The sequence below is a fragment of the Crocuta crocuta genome, unplaced genomic scaffold, assembly GCF_008692635.1.
Source record: "Crocuta crocuta isolate KB4526 unplaced genomic scaffold, BGI_CrCroc_1.0 scaffold105, whole genome shotgun sequence".
Taxonomy (NCBI): Eukaryota; Metazoa; Chordata; class Mammalia; order Carnivora; family Hyaenidae; genus Crocuta; species Crocuta crocuta.
In genome coordinates, this window is record NW_027530499.1 from 539856 (window position 1) to 559069 (window position 19214).

Sequence of the window (19214 nt, forward strand, 5' to 3'; positions counted from 1 at the left end):
AGGAAAAAAAATATGCTTTCACAGTCCTCTCCAGAGTCATACCTCTCTGAAGTTATTCAAATACTTCAAAACCCAGGGATAATCTCCAATATAGAGATGGCTACATTCATTAGAACTGTGGATCTCAAAGAAGTGACGGAGAGATGCTTTCCAAAACTTATTGTGCATTTGAATCAACTGGAAATCTTGTTAAAATGAAGATACTAATAGAACAAATATGGAGTGGGACCAAAGATTCTGCATTTCTAATAAACTCCTAAATGGCACTGCTAAAGTATATTGTGAATGATAAGGATATGGAGAACACTCTCTCTCTTCCTATTACATGGAAAATTGATGATGGGGCAGAGAGAATCAGGCAGGTTCTATAAATATAATCCAAAGGAGACAGTTAAAAAATTTTTTAATGTTTATTCATTTTTTGAGAGAGAAAGAGACAGTGCATGAGTGGGAGAGAATCAGAGAGAGGGGGAGACACAGAATCTGAATGAGGCTCCAGGCTCTGAGCTGTCAGCACAGAGCCTGACACGAGGCTTGAACTCACGAACCATGAGCTCATGAGCTGGCTGAAGTCAGATGCTTAGACAGGTGCCCCCAAAGGAGACAGTTTAAAAGTGAGGTCAAGGACAACTGACACATGAAAAAATGCTCAACATCACTCATCATCAGGGAAATACAAATCAAAACCACAATGAGATACCACTTCATACCTGTCAGAATGTCTAACATTAACAACTCAGGCAACAACAGACGTTGGCGAGGATGCAGAGAAAGAGGATCTCGTTTGCACTGCTGGTGGGAATGCAAACTGGTGCGGCCGCTCTAAAAAACAGTATGGAGCTTCCTCAAAAAATTAAAACTGGGACTACCCTATGGCCTAGCCACTGCACTAGGTACTTATCCAAGGAACACAGGTATGATGTTTCAAAGGGTACATGCACCCCAATGTTTATAGCAGCACTATCAACAATAGCCAAAGTATGGAAAGAGCCCAAATGTCCATAGATGGATGAATGGATAAAGAAGATGTGGTATATATATAAATACAGTGTTGCTCGGCAATCAAAAAGAATGAAATCTTGCCATTTGCAACTACGTGGATGGAACTAGAGGGTATTATGCTAAGTGAAATTAGTCAGAGAAAGACAAATATCATATGACTTCACTCATATGAATAATTTAAGATACAAAACAGATGAACATAAGGGAAGGGAAGCAAAAATAAAATAAAAACAGAGAGGGGGGGCAAAACATAAGAGATTCTTAAAAACAGAGAGCAAACAGGGTTGCTGGAGGGGTTGTGGGAGGGGGGATGGGCTAAATGGTTAAGGGGCATTAAGGAATCTATGCCTAAAATCACTGTTGCACTGCATGCTAAATTACTTAGATGTAAATTTAAAAATAAATAAATAATTTTTAAAAAGTGAAAAAAAAAAGTGAGGCCAAGGAAAAGCTGCAAGTAGTCCACTGCTGGACTAGAATGATTTGACATTTTTTAAGCAGCAATTTTATACTAGGCATCTCCACACATATATTAACTCTCACAAATTCTGGTAAGAAATAGGTATCACCTTTAACTGCCATCAAAATTAAAGAACTGTGCTGAAGTCATCAGTTTCACACATGACACAGCCAGGAATCAAAACCCAAATCTATTTGACTCAAAAGCCTATGCTTTTTCCTCCAAAAGAAAAAGACAAAAACTCTCTGAAAGTACAGAATACAACCAAACCTCAGGTAGGAGTTTTAAAGAGAAGACATGAGAAGCTACAGCCTTTCTTTTCTAAACATTAAGTGCCACTTGGTAATTAAAGAGTAGGTAATTAAGAGATTTTGTCCTAAAACTCTAATGTATTGCATAGCCTCTATAAATATTAAAGTACAGTAAAGGCTCATAATACATATGAATTTGCTTCCCAAAGGAGTTTGTTATTTGAGGAATAAATCAAAACCAAAATTTCCCAAAGGCTAAATAAACAACATAACAAACCAGAAAATACATACAGGAAAATTTTTAAATATCAATGCATTTGAGATTAGTGTTCAAGAGGGAATACCGTTCTTTCAGATTTTTAGTCCATGGCACAACAAGAAAAACTAAACAAACACCATTTAGCATTTTAATTCTAATGGATTAAAAAAAACAAGAATTTGGCTTAAAAAGACAATGCATCTCACAATGAGCTCACCAGCATTACCAGCTGGGACCAGTTAACCACATTTACCAAATAAGGCAAGTTTTTTCAATGCTTGAAATCTTTCTACAGTGAGCTCACTTCACTTCTCACTGGGTTTCTACAGTAATTGTAGAGGTCATCTCTCCAACTCAGACTCGGTAAATCACCAGGCTCTCAATGCAAGCGTGGGCTGCCTGGTCTCTGGAGAAGATTCAATTTGGCGTCACATTATTACTGACTGGATACAGAAGAGAAAGACACAAAATCTACTATAAAAGCAGAACAGTAAGAAGCTGTATTAAGTAAAACCAATTGATAAAGTCAGTGAGAGCTGCTTTTTATTGTGAATAAAAATGGTAGACCTTACCCTATTTCTCTCAATGCATGTGTCCAGTTGCAAACATACTTGTTATTTAGCTCTAAGTCTTTACAAACATATTCACAAATTTCAATAATTTTGGTTACCAAATGAGTCGCTTTATTGTACAATCCTGCAATACCAAATTAATCTTTTCCATTACTAATGGCTACTTTTGCATAGTGTAGAAATGGTACACACAAACAAAAGAAAGTTAAATCTATGATGAGATTTACCACAGTCTTACTTAGAATAACACTCTTGGGAGGAGGGTTGTCCACATATTTAGCAGTTCCAGTTGTGATGTGAAATCTCAACAAAAGCAAGCAATTGTAAAGTGGTTTTTACTTGGCTGTCTCTTAACTATTTAAATATATTCTACTTCAGAAGTAAAAAGGATCCTTCATCTTCTTCTAAATTGTCATATGCAAAAAACCATAGATCTAAATCGAGACTATATATTTGCCAGCAAAGATGAAAGATTACCAGTAAGATAAAATACGCTTGAAATAAAAAATCTTGGTGTTTATGTTACAAACATGACTTTTAACCACTAATCTGCTCAAAGTCACACTCAATTTTATCTTACTATAAATTCTGTGGTTTTCTAACCTAGGAGGCCAAGTCATCAATTTCATTTTAAATCTGACACCAGAGAAGGTCCACATTTGTATGAAGCCCTAAAAGACTGCAGAGGTTATAATTGAAATTTTTTTCAAGACTTACACTAGGCATTGTAAATTTTTTTCTGCAAGGGGCCAAATAGTAAATATTTTATGCTTTGTGGGCCACATGGTCTCTGACACAACTGGTACTCAATTCTGCTGTTACAAGGTGAGAGCTGCCATAGAAAAAAACCCAGATGAGCAATGCTGTCTTCTAATAAAACTTTGTTTAAGGGCACTGATATCTTGTTTTCACATAATTTTCACATCACAAGAGACTGTTCTTTTAATTTTTTTAAACTATTTAAAAATGTAAAACTACACATATTCATAGTTCAAGGGCCATACAAAAATGGGCAGTGAGCCAGATTTGGCCTACAGTTTATCAATCTTGGCCTTAAAACAGAAATTAACATTTAAAACTCAGAAAGAAAACAAAGGACCCTGTTAAACTCTTGAGAGTGGAAAACTCATCCTGAGGAAGAAGAGGATAGAGTCACGTGGGTCCCTTCGTGAGATACTGGCTCTGCACTGGAACTGGTAAAAAAAATTTACACAGGATGGTGGGATCACTCTCTCCTGGGCCATCATTCCTTTGGGAATTTGGTAACAGCTGAATTCACAGATGGGAACATCAACCTCTCATACCAACAGGAAAGGACAGAAGAAAGTTTTAAAAAAGGAAAGATGTGGTAGACTGGAGACATATACTGACTTAGAAGAAAAGCACTACAAAGGCAGGAGCTGATAAATCAGAAAATTATAAAAAGCAGTGGCCTAAGGAAACTTCAGGGCTAGCAGAGAGGATCATCTATGAACTACTTAAGAAGGGGAGAGGATTATTCTAGGGGTTTGTAGTTTTCTGCAAAGACCTTTATATGACATAGGCCAAAGGTTCCCTTTCCGCTGGTATGGTTTTCTGGTTACCAGGCCTGTGTGGCTGGCAGGAACACAGAAATGGGACTGGATCTCCTAATGGTAGAAAAATATTTCATAAACATTCTAATGCAAATATTGAGTCTCTCAGACTCCTTCCTTATACCATGCTCATAAGTTATCTTCTTAATATACAGACTAAGACTCTGCCTACATGAGTATTACGTCTGCCATATGAGTAGCAAAGTATCACGGTCAGAAGCATGGACCTTAGAGCTATACTCCCTGGGTTCAATCCTGTGCATTGTCCTTTACCAGCTGCCTAATCCTTACAAATGACATTATTCCTTTTGTGGCTCAAGTTTTCTTATTGGTCAGAAGAGGATGAAAATAATAGCTCCTACCTCATAGAGTTGTAAAGATGAAATAAATGTTATGTGACCTGCCTAGAATACGTATGACATGTATGATCACTATCTATTATAATCTGTTCATCATCATCATCATTATTAACCAAAATAAGCAAAACAAAACAAAAATACAAACCCTCCTTGGTGCAACACGAAACTCTCCATTATTCTGCCTTGACTGAATTATTTCCTACCTCATTTCACACTAATTTGCCTTCACCTTCCATTTACATTTACATGCTAAGCAGTGGTCCAATATTTATTCATATTATGGGTTATGACACTGGTGGGTTAAACAACCAGTTTCATGAGTGAGAGCCTGTATTTGTTTGAATGAAACAGATTAGAGTAGAATACAATTGAAAATACCAGATTAAATATGTAGTAATAGAAGTATGTTAGCATGTATTCATTGAATTATGTGAAATGCATGTCTTAATGTGGTTCATGTTAGGGAGAAAAAGAGGCTAAAAGTAACAGCTTTAATCACACCAGAATATATCAAGTTTCCAAGCCATTTTCTAAGCCATCACAATTTTTTTTACACCATTATGTCTCTTTTGTCTGGGATGCCGTTTATCCCTTGCACTAACTGGAAAGTTTCTGCTAGCCATTACATTGCACTTGCTGATGCCAGAACATCACAAAAGTCTTTGCCATCCTCCCCCTGATTAAAAGAATGAATTGTTCCTTCCACTGTGCTTGTAAATACTGTGGGCATATTTCAGATACATCATTAATTCCATTTTATCATGGTTATCGGTTTCTCTGTGGCTTCTTTTGCTATACTGTTAGCTCCATGAAGTCAAGCACCATATTTTATTTTTTGTGTCTCTAGACTTCATATCATCTTGACAAAGCAGATCAACACTGTCCAATTGAATGTATTTTTCTTATCAATGACTTAAGATGGATGATGGCATGCTAATCCACTTTCTAATGACTCAGAGAGGGGCACAGAGGCTTAAAAAGCAGAGGAGAACCTGTTATTAGATGATAAAATATAGATGCCAAAATATTTCATTACTTTAGAATGAAGTAACTGAAACACAGCAAAAGTCTAACCATCAGATCCACAGTCAACTGACCCAGAATGGAATCAAAGTGCTCTACTTTAATTGCTGCTGAGATTTGATTTTGATCTGAAAAAACAGTGTGACATGAACAATGAAAACTTAAGTAATTTTATAGGTCACTTTGATATTTAAAAAATTTTTAATGTTATAATAACCAGATACCCTTTGAGTCTTCAAGTTCAGTTTTCACTGCTGAATTTTAGCAAGAACACTTAAAAACTAAAACTGTTAACAGAACACAAGAGTTTGATAAGCTGAAACAATGTCCTATTAAAAATAACTGTATGTATATTTTACAGGAATGCTCAGCAAATGCAAATAAATACTTCCTGACAAGGACCCTAGCAACTTTGACAATGGGTACTCAGTACTCGTTTGTTTTGTTTTGTTTTGTCTTGTTTTGTTTGCTGGACTAGCTTTGAAAATTTTCTGTATTTCAGGTGTAACAAAAGGTTTAATTAATTTTGTAGGAAAAGTAGTCTGAAGTTCTTCATAATTTAATTTCTAAATCTATTAAAGTTTCCTAAATATTAACTCGCTGATTTACCGTCTTTAGAGGATTTCCAGTATGTACTATAAAGTTTTAATTCCAATCTGATAACACATAAAATATAGGTGAGGGCAATAAGAATAGCCCAATGAAATATCATTAAAATTCAAATGGTGAGGGGCATCTGGTTACGCTTCAGACTTCAGCTCAGGTCATGATCTCACATGAGTTCTGCATTGGGCTCGCTGATATCAGCTTAGAGCCCACTTCAGATCCTCTATCCCTTCTCTCTCTGCCCCTCCTTTGCTCATGTTTTCTCTCTCTCAAAAATGAGCAAATATTTTAAAAACTTCACATGCTGACTTAATTCGTTTCCAACAACCCTAAAGAATAGATTGTTAAGGTGCAAAAAGTAGTATTCTCTAATAATTATTTGAAAAATCCTTCATCTTCCTTCTTCCTTCCTAGATCACCCTGAAAATAAATTCTGACATTTATGTGTGTTTTCTCAAAAAACAAGCAACTGTTATCATATGAAATTAAACTCAGAAGTGTATTACTCACAGAGGGTAGTCATTTTATAAGAACTCTCCAGTTAACATCAAATGATGTGTACTACAAATCCATCCATTTCTGATGCTTTAAATGTATACGTTTGTATCTGCAGCTTGTGTTGAAGTCTAAAATTTAAGTGTGAAATAAAATCTTTTCCAATTCTATGGTGTAGAGTTTTCCATAGAAATCAATATGAGGTCTCCTAAGTGTTTCAGAATATTTCTAATCATGTAAATTTGAAAAAAAAAAGTAATCACTGATAGCTTCCCAACCACCTCAAGGATAATTAAAAAGGCAGAACATGTAAGGAAAAATGTCAATTAGAGGCATAAATTCTCACGTAGCAAATTCTTCTGCATTAAGGCAGCCAGTAGATGTGAGGAAAAAATGAATCTACCGATAAAAGTGCCAGCTATTGAACAAAGAAACTACCTTGTTTTCTAGAGAAGATATAAAGTTCACAGGGGAAATGTCCTCAGGGGTGATACTTCAAGATCATTTGAACTTCTAAACTTTCCAGAACTTCTGAACTCCTCACTGTTGTCCCTACTGAAAGCAAGGGACCTAGAAAATTTTCATTAGTTATCTGGCATTTCTCCTTCCACCAGGTTAATTTTAATAAATGAATTTGCTACAGAGAAGGTTTCATTACATGGTAAAAGGCTAGATTCCCACCAAAAAAGGCTGACCACTGAAGAATTCTATTGAATAACAAGATTTCATTCTCTAGATCTCTCAGTATAGATTTTAACAATGACATTAGTGAGGCTCCATTGCAGTTCATCAATTACTATTTGTGTAAAACACTTCTAAATTGCAATGACTAATAAGCTATATATTTGACCTAAAATTAGCATAAGTATCTTTTATTAAAAATATAATCTGTGGGAAGCTTAAAATATTTCCTAAGTATCAGTCTTTAGGCATCAACATAAGGATAATCAGGAAGGAAAAAACAGTGATAATCTTACCTTCAATTTACTATAATAAAAATATAACACAAGAGTTTATCCTCCTATCTGAGCACCTAATAGCCAATTAATAAAGTTATAATAATCTATATATGTATATAAATATACATATACACCTAATATATAGTGAGTTTATAAATGTATACTGACTTGAATTTTTCAGCCAAAGGCCTTTAGGTTATGTCCCTATCCAGAATTCTAACTATGGGAGGCTCAGCTTTTCTAATAGACTGGCAAGCTCTGAGATGTAAAATAAAACGATGCCCTCAGCAATTTTTGAAACATGTAGAGACACTGAATGGTACCATGTGTTAAGTAAAGAGACTACTACTGACTCACTGTGTCCAGGGGATGTGATCTGGTTTGTTTTCTAGTGGTGGCAATGGGGTCAATTAGAGCTGATATTCATCTCACAAGGATGTTACAGGGATGGTGAAAACACACTATAAATTACAAAAACAAACAAAAAAACCCCAACTCTTACGTTCCTATGATAAAGGCAGGTATATTATGCTGCCCAAATTAATAAGTTAGATAGCAGAAGTGTTGGACTTGAGTCCCTTGCTAAAGTACACCTGCACCTCTGGGTTGCTGGCAATGCTGCTTGACCTTTCTAGGTGTCAGGTTAGTCATGTAAAAAATGATACTTACTAACTTCCTACTTTGTAGGACTGCTGTATGTAGTAGTAGTTCACAAAATTTAGTGTTATTAACTATAGTTACTGTACAGGTAAGCCCCTCTTGCTTGGTAACCCTGTGAACTGCACTTAATAGTCAACGATTCAACAGTGATTTTTCTCTGCCTGCAAAAGAAAATAAGGGGGCAAACTAAATTACATGAACAATGACCTTATTTTTACTGTAATACTTTGGTTAATACTGACAAAAAGTATATAATGTGAATACTGATTGTTAACTACAGAAGCAATTAACATCTTAGTAGTTACTATGTAGAGGAAATTATGCTAAGAAATTTATGTGAAATGTCAAATTATGCTATGACATCAATCCTATGAAGATGCTCTTATTACTGTCTCCATTTTTTTTTCAGATAGGAAAACTAAGGCTTAAAAAAGGTAATTAAGTTACCCAAGTTCATAGTTCTTATGAGTATTATGTGTCAGGTTTTGATCTCAAGTGTGTAGGACTCTATAGAACTTGCTGGTAAATTATAAAACACTTTCTGCTCTCCAAATGAGCTAACTAGCCACTTTTCCTTTTTTAAGAATAAAGGCATTAATTAATATTTCTTGAGCATCAAACATGTGGTGGTGCTACTCAAGAACTCTATAGGTTTTATCTCATTTCTGTTTAAAACCTGACTCTATTTCTTACCAGTTACAAGACCTCAGCCCATTTGCTTAACTTCTCTGCACCTCAGCTTATTATCTATAAAATGTGCTTAACAGTTTTCTTATCTAATATGCTGGTGTGAGGATTAAATGAGTTTCATGTAAAATAGTACTTGGTTACCTATTATTATTATTTTTAAAAGATGACCAAATATAAAAAATCAATTCTCAAACCCCTCAAAAATAGGTTCCAATGACAAAAAGGACAATAAGGAAAATTTCAAAACAACTATCAAATGTTTATAATTTGTTCTAAAAATTCAGCCCTAGAGAACATCTGTCCAAGAAACAGATTCAGCACAGCAGCTATCAGCAGCACATGCAAAATCAATCCTGACCATCCTCTGTAGAACTTGCTGACAAACGGAGGAAAAGTAAGGTGATGTACTGAATCCATACTCTGATACTCTAAACCACATTCTTTTGGACTGTTCCCACCATGACTTGAATGTACTACCCATTAAATTAGATTAAGAACTCAGTTAAGTGGCAAAAACTTTATAATCTGGAATAAGTAAAGCATCTATAATCCTTCTAGATTCTCTAAGTCATTTGTCTATTTGAGAAAACAAATTAGACTGAAGCCATTTTTTTACATGAAAGAAATCTAAGACTGTGACAAACTAATCATAACAACTGTCCACAGATTTTAGATACAACATGCTAAAATAATTAGAGGTGCAAGACATGTTTAAAAATAATAACTGCTTAGCATTCCTGGATGGCTCGGTCAGTTGAGCCATCCAACTCCTGATTTGGGCTCAGGTTAGAATCTCACAGTTTGTGAGTTCAAGGCTCACATTGGGCTCTGTGCTGACAACACGGAGCCTGCTTGAGATTCTCTCATTCCCCCTCTCTCTCTCCTGCTCCTCCCTCACTTGTGCTGTCTCTCTCTCTCTCCCTCAAAACAAATAAACTTAATAATAATAATAATTAATAATTAATAATAATAATAAATGCTCAGAGACAGAACCAAACTCTACTATGGAGAAAATGAAGGGACAGTGATTACCAGTTTCCATTACAGTCTTCACCATGAAACTAACATAAAGAAAATCAGGTCTTATTTTGAAATGACTAATATTATGTTGCTTATTTTTCTATTAAAACCATAAATTAATGTTCATATGATTTCTATTAAAGTCTACTTAAAAAAGAAAGCCAGTCTTTAAAAAAAAGTTTTTATTACATTTATTTATTTTTGAGAGACAGAGTGAGACAGAGCGCGAGCACCGGAGCGGCAGAGAGAGAGGGAGACGCAGAATTCAAAGCAGGCTCCAGGCTCCAAGCAAGCCTTCAGCACAGAGCCCAATGTGGGGCTCGAACCCACGAACTGTGAGATCATGACCTGAGCTGAAGTCGGACACTTAATCAGCTGGGCCACCCAGGTGCCCCAGAATGAAAGCCAGTCTTAAAAAACACTCCCTATAGAAATGAAAATGTCTTTTATGGGCAGTATTTCTCAGGTATCTTCTCTCTAATGAAATAAGTCAGTATGAAGTACCTGCTGTATGCTGAGGAAAATTAAAAATCAAATTAAATGCATTAACTGGGCTTGATTCAAAGTGGGCAAGTTTGAAACAAACAAAGTGGGCATACTTGAAACATTTTTATAATTAAGATACATTGCACACTAAATCATTTGCTAAGGATAACAAAAATAAAATATTTTCACCAAAGAGTATTCTAAAGAAGAGTAATAGAGGAGTTGATAGACCAGTGATCTAAGGAATTGAGTTCTAATCCTTACTGTGCCAATAACCAGCTGATCAGTCTGTTTATATGTGGAAAATGAGTCCTGGATCTCTTGAAAGCCGGTTCCATTTCCTAAAATATGTAACAGGCCGGTACGTAGGTATGTTTACACTATTTCTCCTAATGTATTTGCCTTTGAGTAGGAACTCAGATACAGAGTTCTACCTATACATTGGAGTCACCCGTTTATGTAGGAACAGGTGTGCCAAGTATAGATAGAACTTAAAAATGAATTCTCACTGGGAACAAGGTTAAGATTTTGAATGCAACCAAATATAGTTGTCAACTTATATAAAACATGTGAAAACAAATTACATTTCATTTTTCTCTATTATAATGCTGTTTTGGATATACTTATATCATGAAAATTTTAGTTTGTATTAATCATCCTGAATACCTAATTTCCTACTCATTTCTAGAACTGAAATTAGCAGTGTAACAGGATACAAATTAGAAAAAAACCAAATATTCAATTCTATACTCTGACACATGTAATATGTCAGGCCTGCAAACAATTCCAGTCTGCATACACCAGCATACTAAGAACCTCTAAATAAATACAGTTTTGCAACTATTTACGGATAATTTCAGCTATTCAAAAAATAGGAACCATCTCTATCTTTTAGTTCAGCAACCCCCATTGTTAATCTTTCCTAATGGATCTCAGGGGTGCTTTTTCCCCACAACTGTAACTCACACAGGGCCTCGTGTTCTACAGCAAAGTATCATATGTTTCAAAGTCCACAAAACACACGACAAAAGGAAATGTTTGTGGTCGGTAGACTTTGTCCACTTCAGTTAAATAGGATCATCAGATTGTGATCAGAGGGCTACTTTGACTCAGCATTTTCCACTTGGCCCAAGCTGAGGAGGTCACTGACTGCAGTGGAAGAGTCTACACTTAACTGACACTCTTGCCTTCCAGCTCATCAGCCTGAACACTTGCTGGAAACCTCTACTGTACGGACTATAAAAGTGTCATCTGTAGAATTACCTCTATTTACCAAGAAAGTACATAAATAAAACAGGGAGTAAAGCAATAGAAAAAAATAAACTCCTTCAAATATTTTATTTCCACCATGATGTTTCTACAATACCAAAATAAAACAGACCTATACATATAGTTCAGAAGAAAATGCCTGTTTTTTATTCACTTTACTGAAAAAGGATTACTGAGCAGATTACAATTTAGTATTAAAAGCATCAGGCAGATAAAGTACACAGAATCACCAGAACCAAAAGAGCAAGCGCAGTAATCTTTAGGTTCAAGATTTCATCTGAATTCATTTAACAGCAAGTTTAAAACACCTCCCAGTGACTAGGCAAAAGGCATTATACATTGTGTGTGTTTTTCAGCTGTTATGTCCAGCAACTGAGATATTTAAAAATAAAATAATAGTAAAAAAGAGATAAAATAAAATAGGTATAATTATTCATTTTCTTTTAACTATACCTAACCTAAACCTTTAAATAAGAATAACCCATAGACAAGTAAAATCTACTTTAGATGGGCCAAAATACTTGGAATATCCTGCACTAAAGAATTTTTCACAAAGTTCTTTAATTTTATAAAAATTTCAGTGAAGTGAAACATTGTAAATTGAGGCTCCAAGGTAAAATGGCTTAATTTCAGATACACAGTCTGACCTCTTGCTCTGTCATCTGTTGTGATTGATCACTTCATCATTTTCCTCATTGTAAACGCAGGTATAATACCTGTACTCCCATCATGGGCTGCTTGTGAGAATTTAATAAGTCACAGATGTAATAATTCCGTGAAAACCCCTAAAATATAGGTGTCAATACAGATTAGCTACTATTATTCTTGGAAAAAAGACTCTTCCTTGCTCTGAGCATGTTCCATATTCTTGTTATTTTCTTCCTTCTTCTGCCCTTCCTTCTCAACCTCCTTACCTGTCCTGCTTTTCTCTCCCAAAACATCAAATGTTGAGTTCTCAGAATATATAGAACCGAGGTCCTCTTCTCAATCTATTCTTTCCCAGAAGGAATCTAACTTTACCCATGAATATAATTACCACCTAGAGGACAATGATTCCCAATGTGTGTTTCTAATTCAGATTGGAATTAGAATTCCATCTAATCCATCTCCTCCTGGATGTCTTGGAGGAACCTCAAGTTCATTATGTCTAAAGCCAAACTCATTATTGCCACCCAAACACAAATGTTGCCTATCTCAGTAAATTGCTCCCAAAATCACCCAATTATGCAACTCAGAACCCTAAGAGTAATCTCTGAAATGTCCTATTCCTCACTTCCCAGTACGTAACCCATTTCCTACCTTTCCTATTTTACCTCTGAAATACATCCCTTTTTCTCCACAGCCACTATTACCTTCCGAATCTGAAGTCATTATCCATAGCCTCCAAATTATTTTTCACAGAGAAGTCCTGTCCTCTCCAATCCCTGCATGACATGCAACTAGAGGGATATTTTAAAATGCAAATATAAAAAAATACACAAAATAAAAATAATAAAATAAAATAAACATAATTAAAATAAAATGCAAACATAACATCACTCATCTAGTTACAACTTTTCTTTGGTTTATCAATACCCTTAAAATAAGGAACAAAATACTATGGACCATTAATAAAGCTATGTGCATGCCATCTGTCTCCATGGTCCTCTATATTTCTAATAGCCTCGACCTTTTTCTAAAATTCTAGGCTCTATCCTCCTTTAAGGCCTTTATTTACACTCACTCTGCTTCCTCTTTGGGAATATGAAAGAATCTTCCCTTCTAGCCTCTGAACCCCCATTTCTAGCTATTTCTTTATCATTTAGCTCTTTGTTTAACCAATACTTCCTCCAGAAGGCGTTTCCTCGTCCTCTGGACATGGTCAGTTTTATTAATTACACTCTCACAAAGTACACTTAACTTTTGCATCACAATCTTCAGTGTATTTGTAATTACTTTGGTGTCTGCTTTCCACAAAAGATAATAAGGGACACAAGTGCAGAGAGCAAGTCTGTTGTGTTTACAATTGTATCCCTTAATCTTAACAAACACTATGCTTGCCACACAAGTGGGCCAACTAGGATATTGATCAATGTCTGCTGAATTAATTAACATAAAAATGGTTCTGGTTTAGACCCTGACTTGATAATTAGTAGAGAAATGCACACAAAATTCTAAATAAAGACAGACTGTTAGCTTCTTACAGGAAATAAGCATAAAAACTACTTGATTCTATAAGATAATCAATTCTGGAAAGGGAACAAATAATATTGAGGAAAGACCAGGACACCTGAGTGGCTCGTTGGTTGAGCATCCTAATCTTGATTTTGGCTCAGGTCATCATCCCAGAATCATGGAATTGAGCTCTGCATTGGACTTTGTGCTGAGTGTGGAGCCTGCTTTAGATTCTCTCTCCCTCTCTCTGCCCCTTTCCCCCACTCGTGTGTGCATTCTCTCTCTCTCTCTCTCTCTCTGAAAGAGAAAGCTTCTTTCTGGTGCCGGGATATGAATGAAGCCATAGAGAGCTAAGAAGACTTCAACAAGAAAGGGTAAAATATACTCCAGGGAGAGAAAAGTTTGGGCAAAGTCATGGACATATTCAGAGTATATACAAAGACAGATGAATGGACAATTGTGCCCGAGGAAGGAGGTATCTGAAATGTTGCAAATAGGCACATTGTGGAAAGCTTTCATTACAAAATTAAACCATCTCTCAAGGAGAACCACTGAAGGCTTCATTGTGGAAGAAGGATAAAGACAGAAAAAAATGTGTTAACAGATTAGGATGAAAGTAAGGAGACCAACTCGTAAGATATTTCAGTATTTCAGACAGAAGGGATGGAGGAAAGAAGGAAAAATAATTCTCCAGTAGAAGAGACAATACTGCTCGAATGGGGAAGGGTTATGTCATTGACTAAATAGAAAACCAAAATAGAGAAAAGATGGAAGAAGGATGGGAGATGATGAGTTCTGTTTTGGAAACCCTAAATTTTATGTCCTTATATAATGTTGACCGGGTAGTGTAGGTATAGATCCAAGAAAGAGGATGCAAATAAATTTCAGAAATTATTGGGCTCAGGGAAATTATAACTGGTCTAGAATCAATTAAGCAATAATGCAAAGGCTTGAGAAATATGTCTAAAGTTGTTTCACAAACACATTTTTATTAATAAGGAAAAACAACAAAAAATAATGAAAGTTATTTTATTATTATTACCTAAACTTTTGAAATACCCAATACCTAATTTTTATTTTATATAGTTAGGAACAAGTGTCTCAATTTTACTTTAACCTCACTCTCTTTAAAATAGTTAATTTCCCACAAATGTTGGGATGGGAGGAACTCAGTCAAAACATGCTGACTTTGTGTATTCAATACAAGAATATCTTTTATGCTTAAAAGATTTCCAGTCTTTGTAATAGACTCTGTGCAAAAATTAAAAATGATGTACAGAATTTTTAAAAGGTCATTCTAATTTCAAAAATGTTAACATACGAAATTATGTCATCTTTAATTATCAGGATGATATCTGAAGAATAATAAAATGTAGCACTTACTTTTGCTGCACCTATCTGTTCTTTGCGAAATTTCTCAAGTGGAGCAATTAATACATCATTAGCGTTTTGAATCTGAAATTAAAAATGCAAATAAATTAAATTCTGTATAATTCCATGCAAATATTGAAAAAACAGATAGCTCCTTTATTCACTTATTTAAATAAACAGCTTTTGTTCTCCTGTTAGCTTCTATAAATGAAATAAAAATACCTTGCACGTTTTTTCTATTTTACAAGGTCATTTTCACCAATTAATTTACTCAATGTTAACAATAATGTGAATAATTGAAAACAGCACACATGTTGAGATCCTAGTCTGAATATTTAATTTCATATTCTAAGATTTAACTAAGAAATAGCACGGATATTAAATTTACAAATATCTTTAATTATACTAGTTTAATGCAGTCAAGTTCAAGCATCATTTAAAAACTGAACCATAAAAAGCTCTTCTGTTTGGCACTAGAATATTATTCTATAGCTGCAAAGTAAAATAAGGCTCATTTTTTTTCCTATTTGATTCTTTACACTCGGGATTTGTCTGGGTGTTTGCATATTTCTAACCCTACTAAAATAGTACCTGATTTCATTTCAATGAACAGTACTGTGGCCCCAAACTCCAAACTGGGATTTACTTACACTTTAAAACAGATAAATATTTTAAATTGGATCTGTGAGAATATTGTGAAGAGGTTTTCGGTATGGGAGCAAGGAACTGAATGTAAGAGCCAGACAATTATAAGAAAACAGGATGCTGGGAGGAAATCTTCATCTGAAAAAAACCTTTAGAAAGCATTAAAATTAAACACAGAATCTTAAATGTTCTCAACACAAAAAGTGGTAATTATGTGACAGGATGGAGGTGTTAGCTAGTGCCATGATGATAATCATTTTGCAATACATACATGTATCAAGTCAACCTGTACACTTTAAATTCCACAATATTATATATCAATTATATCTCAATAAAATTGAGAAGAAATTTACAGTTAACAAACAAAATTATAATTTACCACTGAAAATATGATCTATTATATAATTTGCAAATGCTAAGAGGAAGAGAAAAACTTTTTTAAAAAAATATATAACCCTATTTTAAAATAGGCTAAAGAGTATAAAAGAGTTCCTTATGTAATTCTTGTAACTTTTCAAGTCTAAAATTATATGAAAATTTAAAATTTAAAAATTAAAAAAATTTAATGTGTTTTACTTTCACTTTTCACTTATTATTCTCCAGTGAAGTTTTATTTCTCAAATTCCATATCTAACTGCACAAAGATGGTATACACAAAAATAAAATGTAGAGTGTTAGTGCCTTCCATGATTATCATTCTCCAATTTGCAGAAAAATGACATAATGGATCTTGAAAAGATATAAATTCCTTGCATAAAGACATATAAAGTAGATAAATACTCAAAATCCTTTCTAAGACATTGCCAACCAACTGTAGATACCTGACATCCATCACCTAATTCCCCTTAGTGACCTCAGACAAGAATCCCTCCAGATACACTGTGCAGGCGTCCTGCTATAAAGAGATGACTGGAAACAGTAGCCAAGTACCTCACTTTTACTTCTCACTCACTAAATCTTCTTTGTCCTTATGAAACCCCAGGTACACACACACACACACACACACACACACACACACACACACAGATTTTACATAAGTAATAAACAGCTGATTCTGCTTTAAACTTAAGTTTGCATAAGGCAAAAGACAGTGTCATGAACACTTTTGTGTAATTTGGAAAAATGGCAACAATAAAGGCTAACATTTACTGAAAACAAGTATCATCTAATATATGTAAAGTTAGTGAACTTAAACAGGGAGATATTTCTCCAGGAGTGAAAACTCCAACAAAAATGATGCTGAATAAGATGATATGCAATATGTAGCACAAGTACACATATTTAATATCAAGACTACCTTGGTTTAAAATAGAATCTGTTCCTACAGCTGCTGTATAACCATTCTGAGGGTAAGCTACATCATCTACTCCACAACTGAACTTAGTTCTAAGGACTAAGATAATGAATGCAAAACACTTAGTTCAGTGCCTTACATAAGGTCAGTGCTCAAAATTCACAGCCTTTAATATCTCCAAATGGACACAGATAATTAATCTCATTCTGTATCTACCTACTTAATACACTTCTGTATCTGAATCTATAGTATTCCCTTTGGTGGAAGTGAATCTAGGTTCACATTATGAAAAAATATTTTCTCATGAAAGTCCCAAAAGACTGATGGCCTGTACTCTTCCATATCCAATCACCAGGTACTATGTAAGTGCCAAGCACATTGCTGAGATCAATGAGAAAAGAAAAAAGCTAAGACATGGACTAAACCTTCCAGAAAGTAAATATCTGTTTGAGAAAACAGGAAAATTTTATCAATTCAATGAATATTTGAACAATTAAATATTCATTTGACTGCTATAACACTGTTAAAATTTTTGGAAAAATTGAAAGACAAAACTGATTAGAATAGTTACATGATAAACTATGCAGAACTCCTTATAAATATATCAGGATTTTGACAATAGTAAAGATCCTTGCGAACTAAGTGAGTCAGTTAGTATTTGGATGGTGGATGTGAACTGCATACACTGAAGAGACAAAAATATTCTAGAAACAGGGAACACCATAATTAAGGGCAAAGGGATAGAACTAAGCATGATGTGTGGGAAAGGAGAATGCAATGCAGAAAAAGAAAGTATTTATTAAGTACTCATTAAGAGTCAATCTTGATTTTGAGTGCATTGACCTAGTTACAGGCCGAAAGTTAACTTTTGAAAAATGGGAATACAGAATGAATATGAAGCATGTCAAACAATTCTGGAATATAGCATGCTTCATAGAATTAAAACATTAGTATCAACTAACAAGAACTTTCTTTATCTACATGGAAAAAAGTATATTAGCAGGAAACTTGGTTGGAATAAGGAAAGGATACCCATAATCTAGAAAGAGCATCCTGAACATGGAATCACTGTTGGCTTCTAAAGAGAAAACTAATGTCGTAAAATCTTGTTTAGGAAGCCAGTAATATGTAGGATAGTTTGAGAATGAAGAGATGAAGACAAGATCTGCTAGCTGAATAGCTGGAAGTGGAACTCAGGTTTGAACTAATTAAGGTGCTAGGATCACGTGCCTGCAGTGCAGACACATCAGAACTGCTGAGGCAGTATTCTCAGGAAACAGAAAAGGACCCAGAGGGACAAGAATCAAAGCGGACATTAAGACGTTTTGCCTAAGCACTGGAACTTGGACATTACATTAAGAATGAGAGTAAATGAGGTAAAGAATACGTTTGGTGGACAAGGTATAAAGATAGTGAATTTCACTTTGGACCTATTAATGTTTCATGCCGTGAGAAGACTCAAGTATTTTGGCAGAAGATGCCACCTCAATATGAAGCAATATGAATGAAATGTTTTTACTGGGAAAAGAAGGGTTAGAAAAGGAAGTGATTGGTAGATCTGTATACTAGGACACGGGTGCCCACATTCATAATTTAATAGTTTAAATCTCTGCCAAAATCTGTATGTGGCTATATGTAAATATGACCTGGAAAGAAAACAAAGAATACAACACATCTGATGTGATAATTAACAGCCACCTTGTGAGGTAAGCATTATTCCTTACCTCCATTTCTCCCATATTTCATTTTTCTTTTGTTTTCAGATTTGTTCATTTTTCTCCTCTTTGTTTCTCCTACTCTCATTCTATTAATGTGAAACTGGAGGAATAAGAAAAGTAAAGAGGTACTGAACAGAAAAATGGAGGGGAGAGAAACATCTAATAGAATGATGGAGATAACAATAAATATGATTTGTTCAGTATTTACTATGTGGTTAAGTACTATGCCAAACTCTTCATAATATAAAGATTAAAATTGATTTTATATGAGTAATTAAATTCAACATCTAAAACTCATCTGTAATGTAGTAAGCACATGAGTGTTAAAGTTAGACCTAGTTCCATTT

At 34.7% G+C, this 19214-nt stretch overlaps 1 protein-coding gene across 1 annotated transcript in view; it reads right to left on the reverse strand.

Moving 5' to 3' along the window:
- ARHGAP42 (Rho GTPase activating protein 42) overlaps positions 1–19214 on the reverse strand; it is a 277788-nt gene that overhangs the window by 114319 nt on the left and 144255 nt on the right. Inside the window, exon 4 of the mRNA XM_077766719.1 lies at positions 15223–15294. Within this exon, the coding sequence (XP_077622845.1) occupies positions 15223–15294 (72 nt within the window). The remainder of the gene's footprint in view (positions 1–15222; positions 15295–19214) is intronic.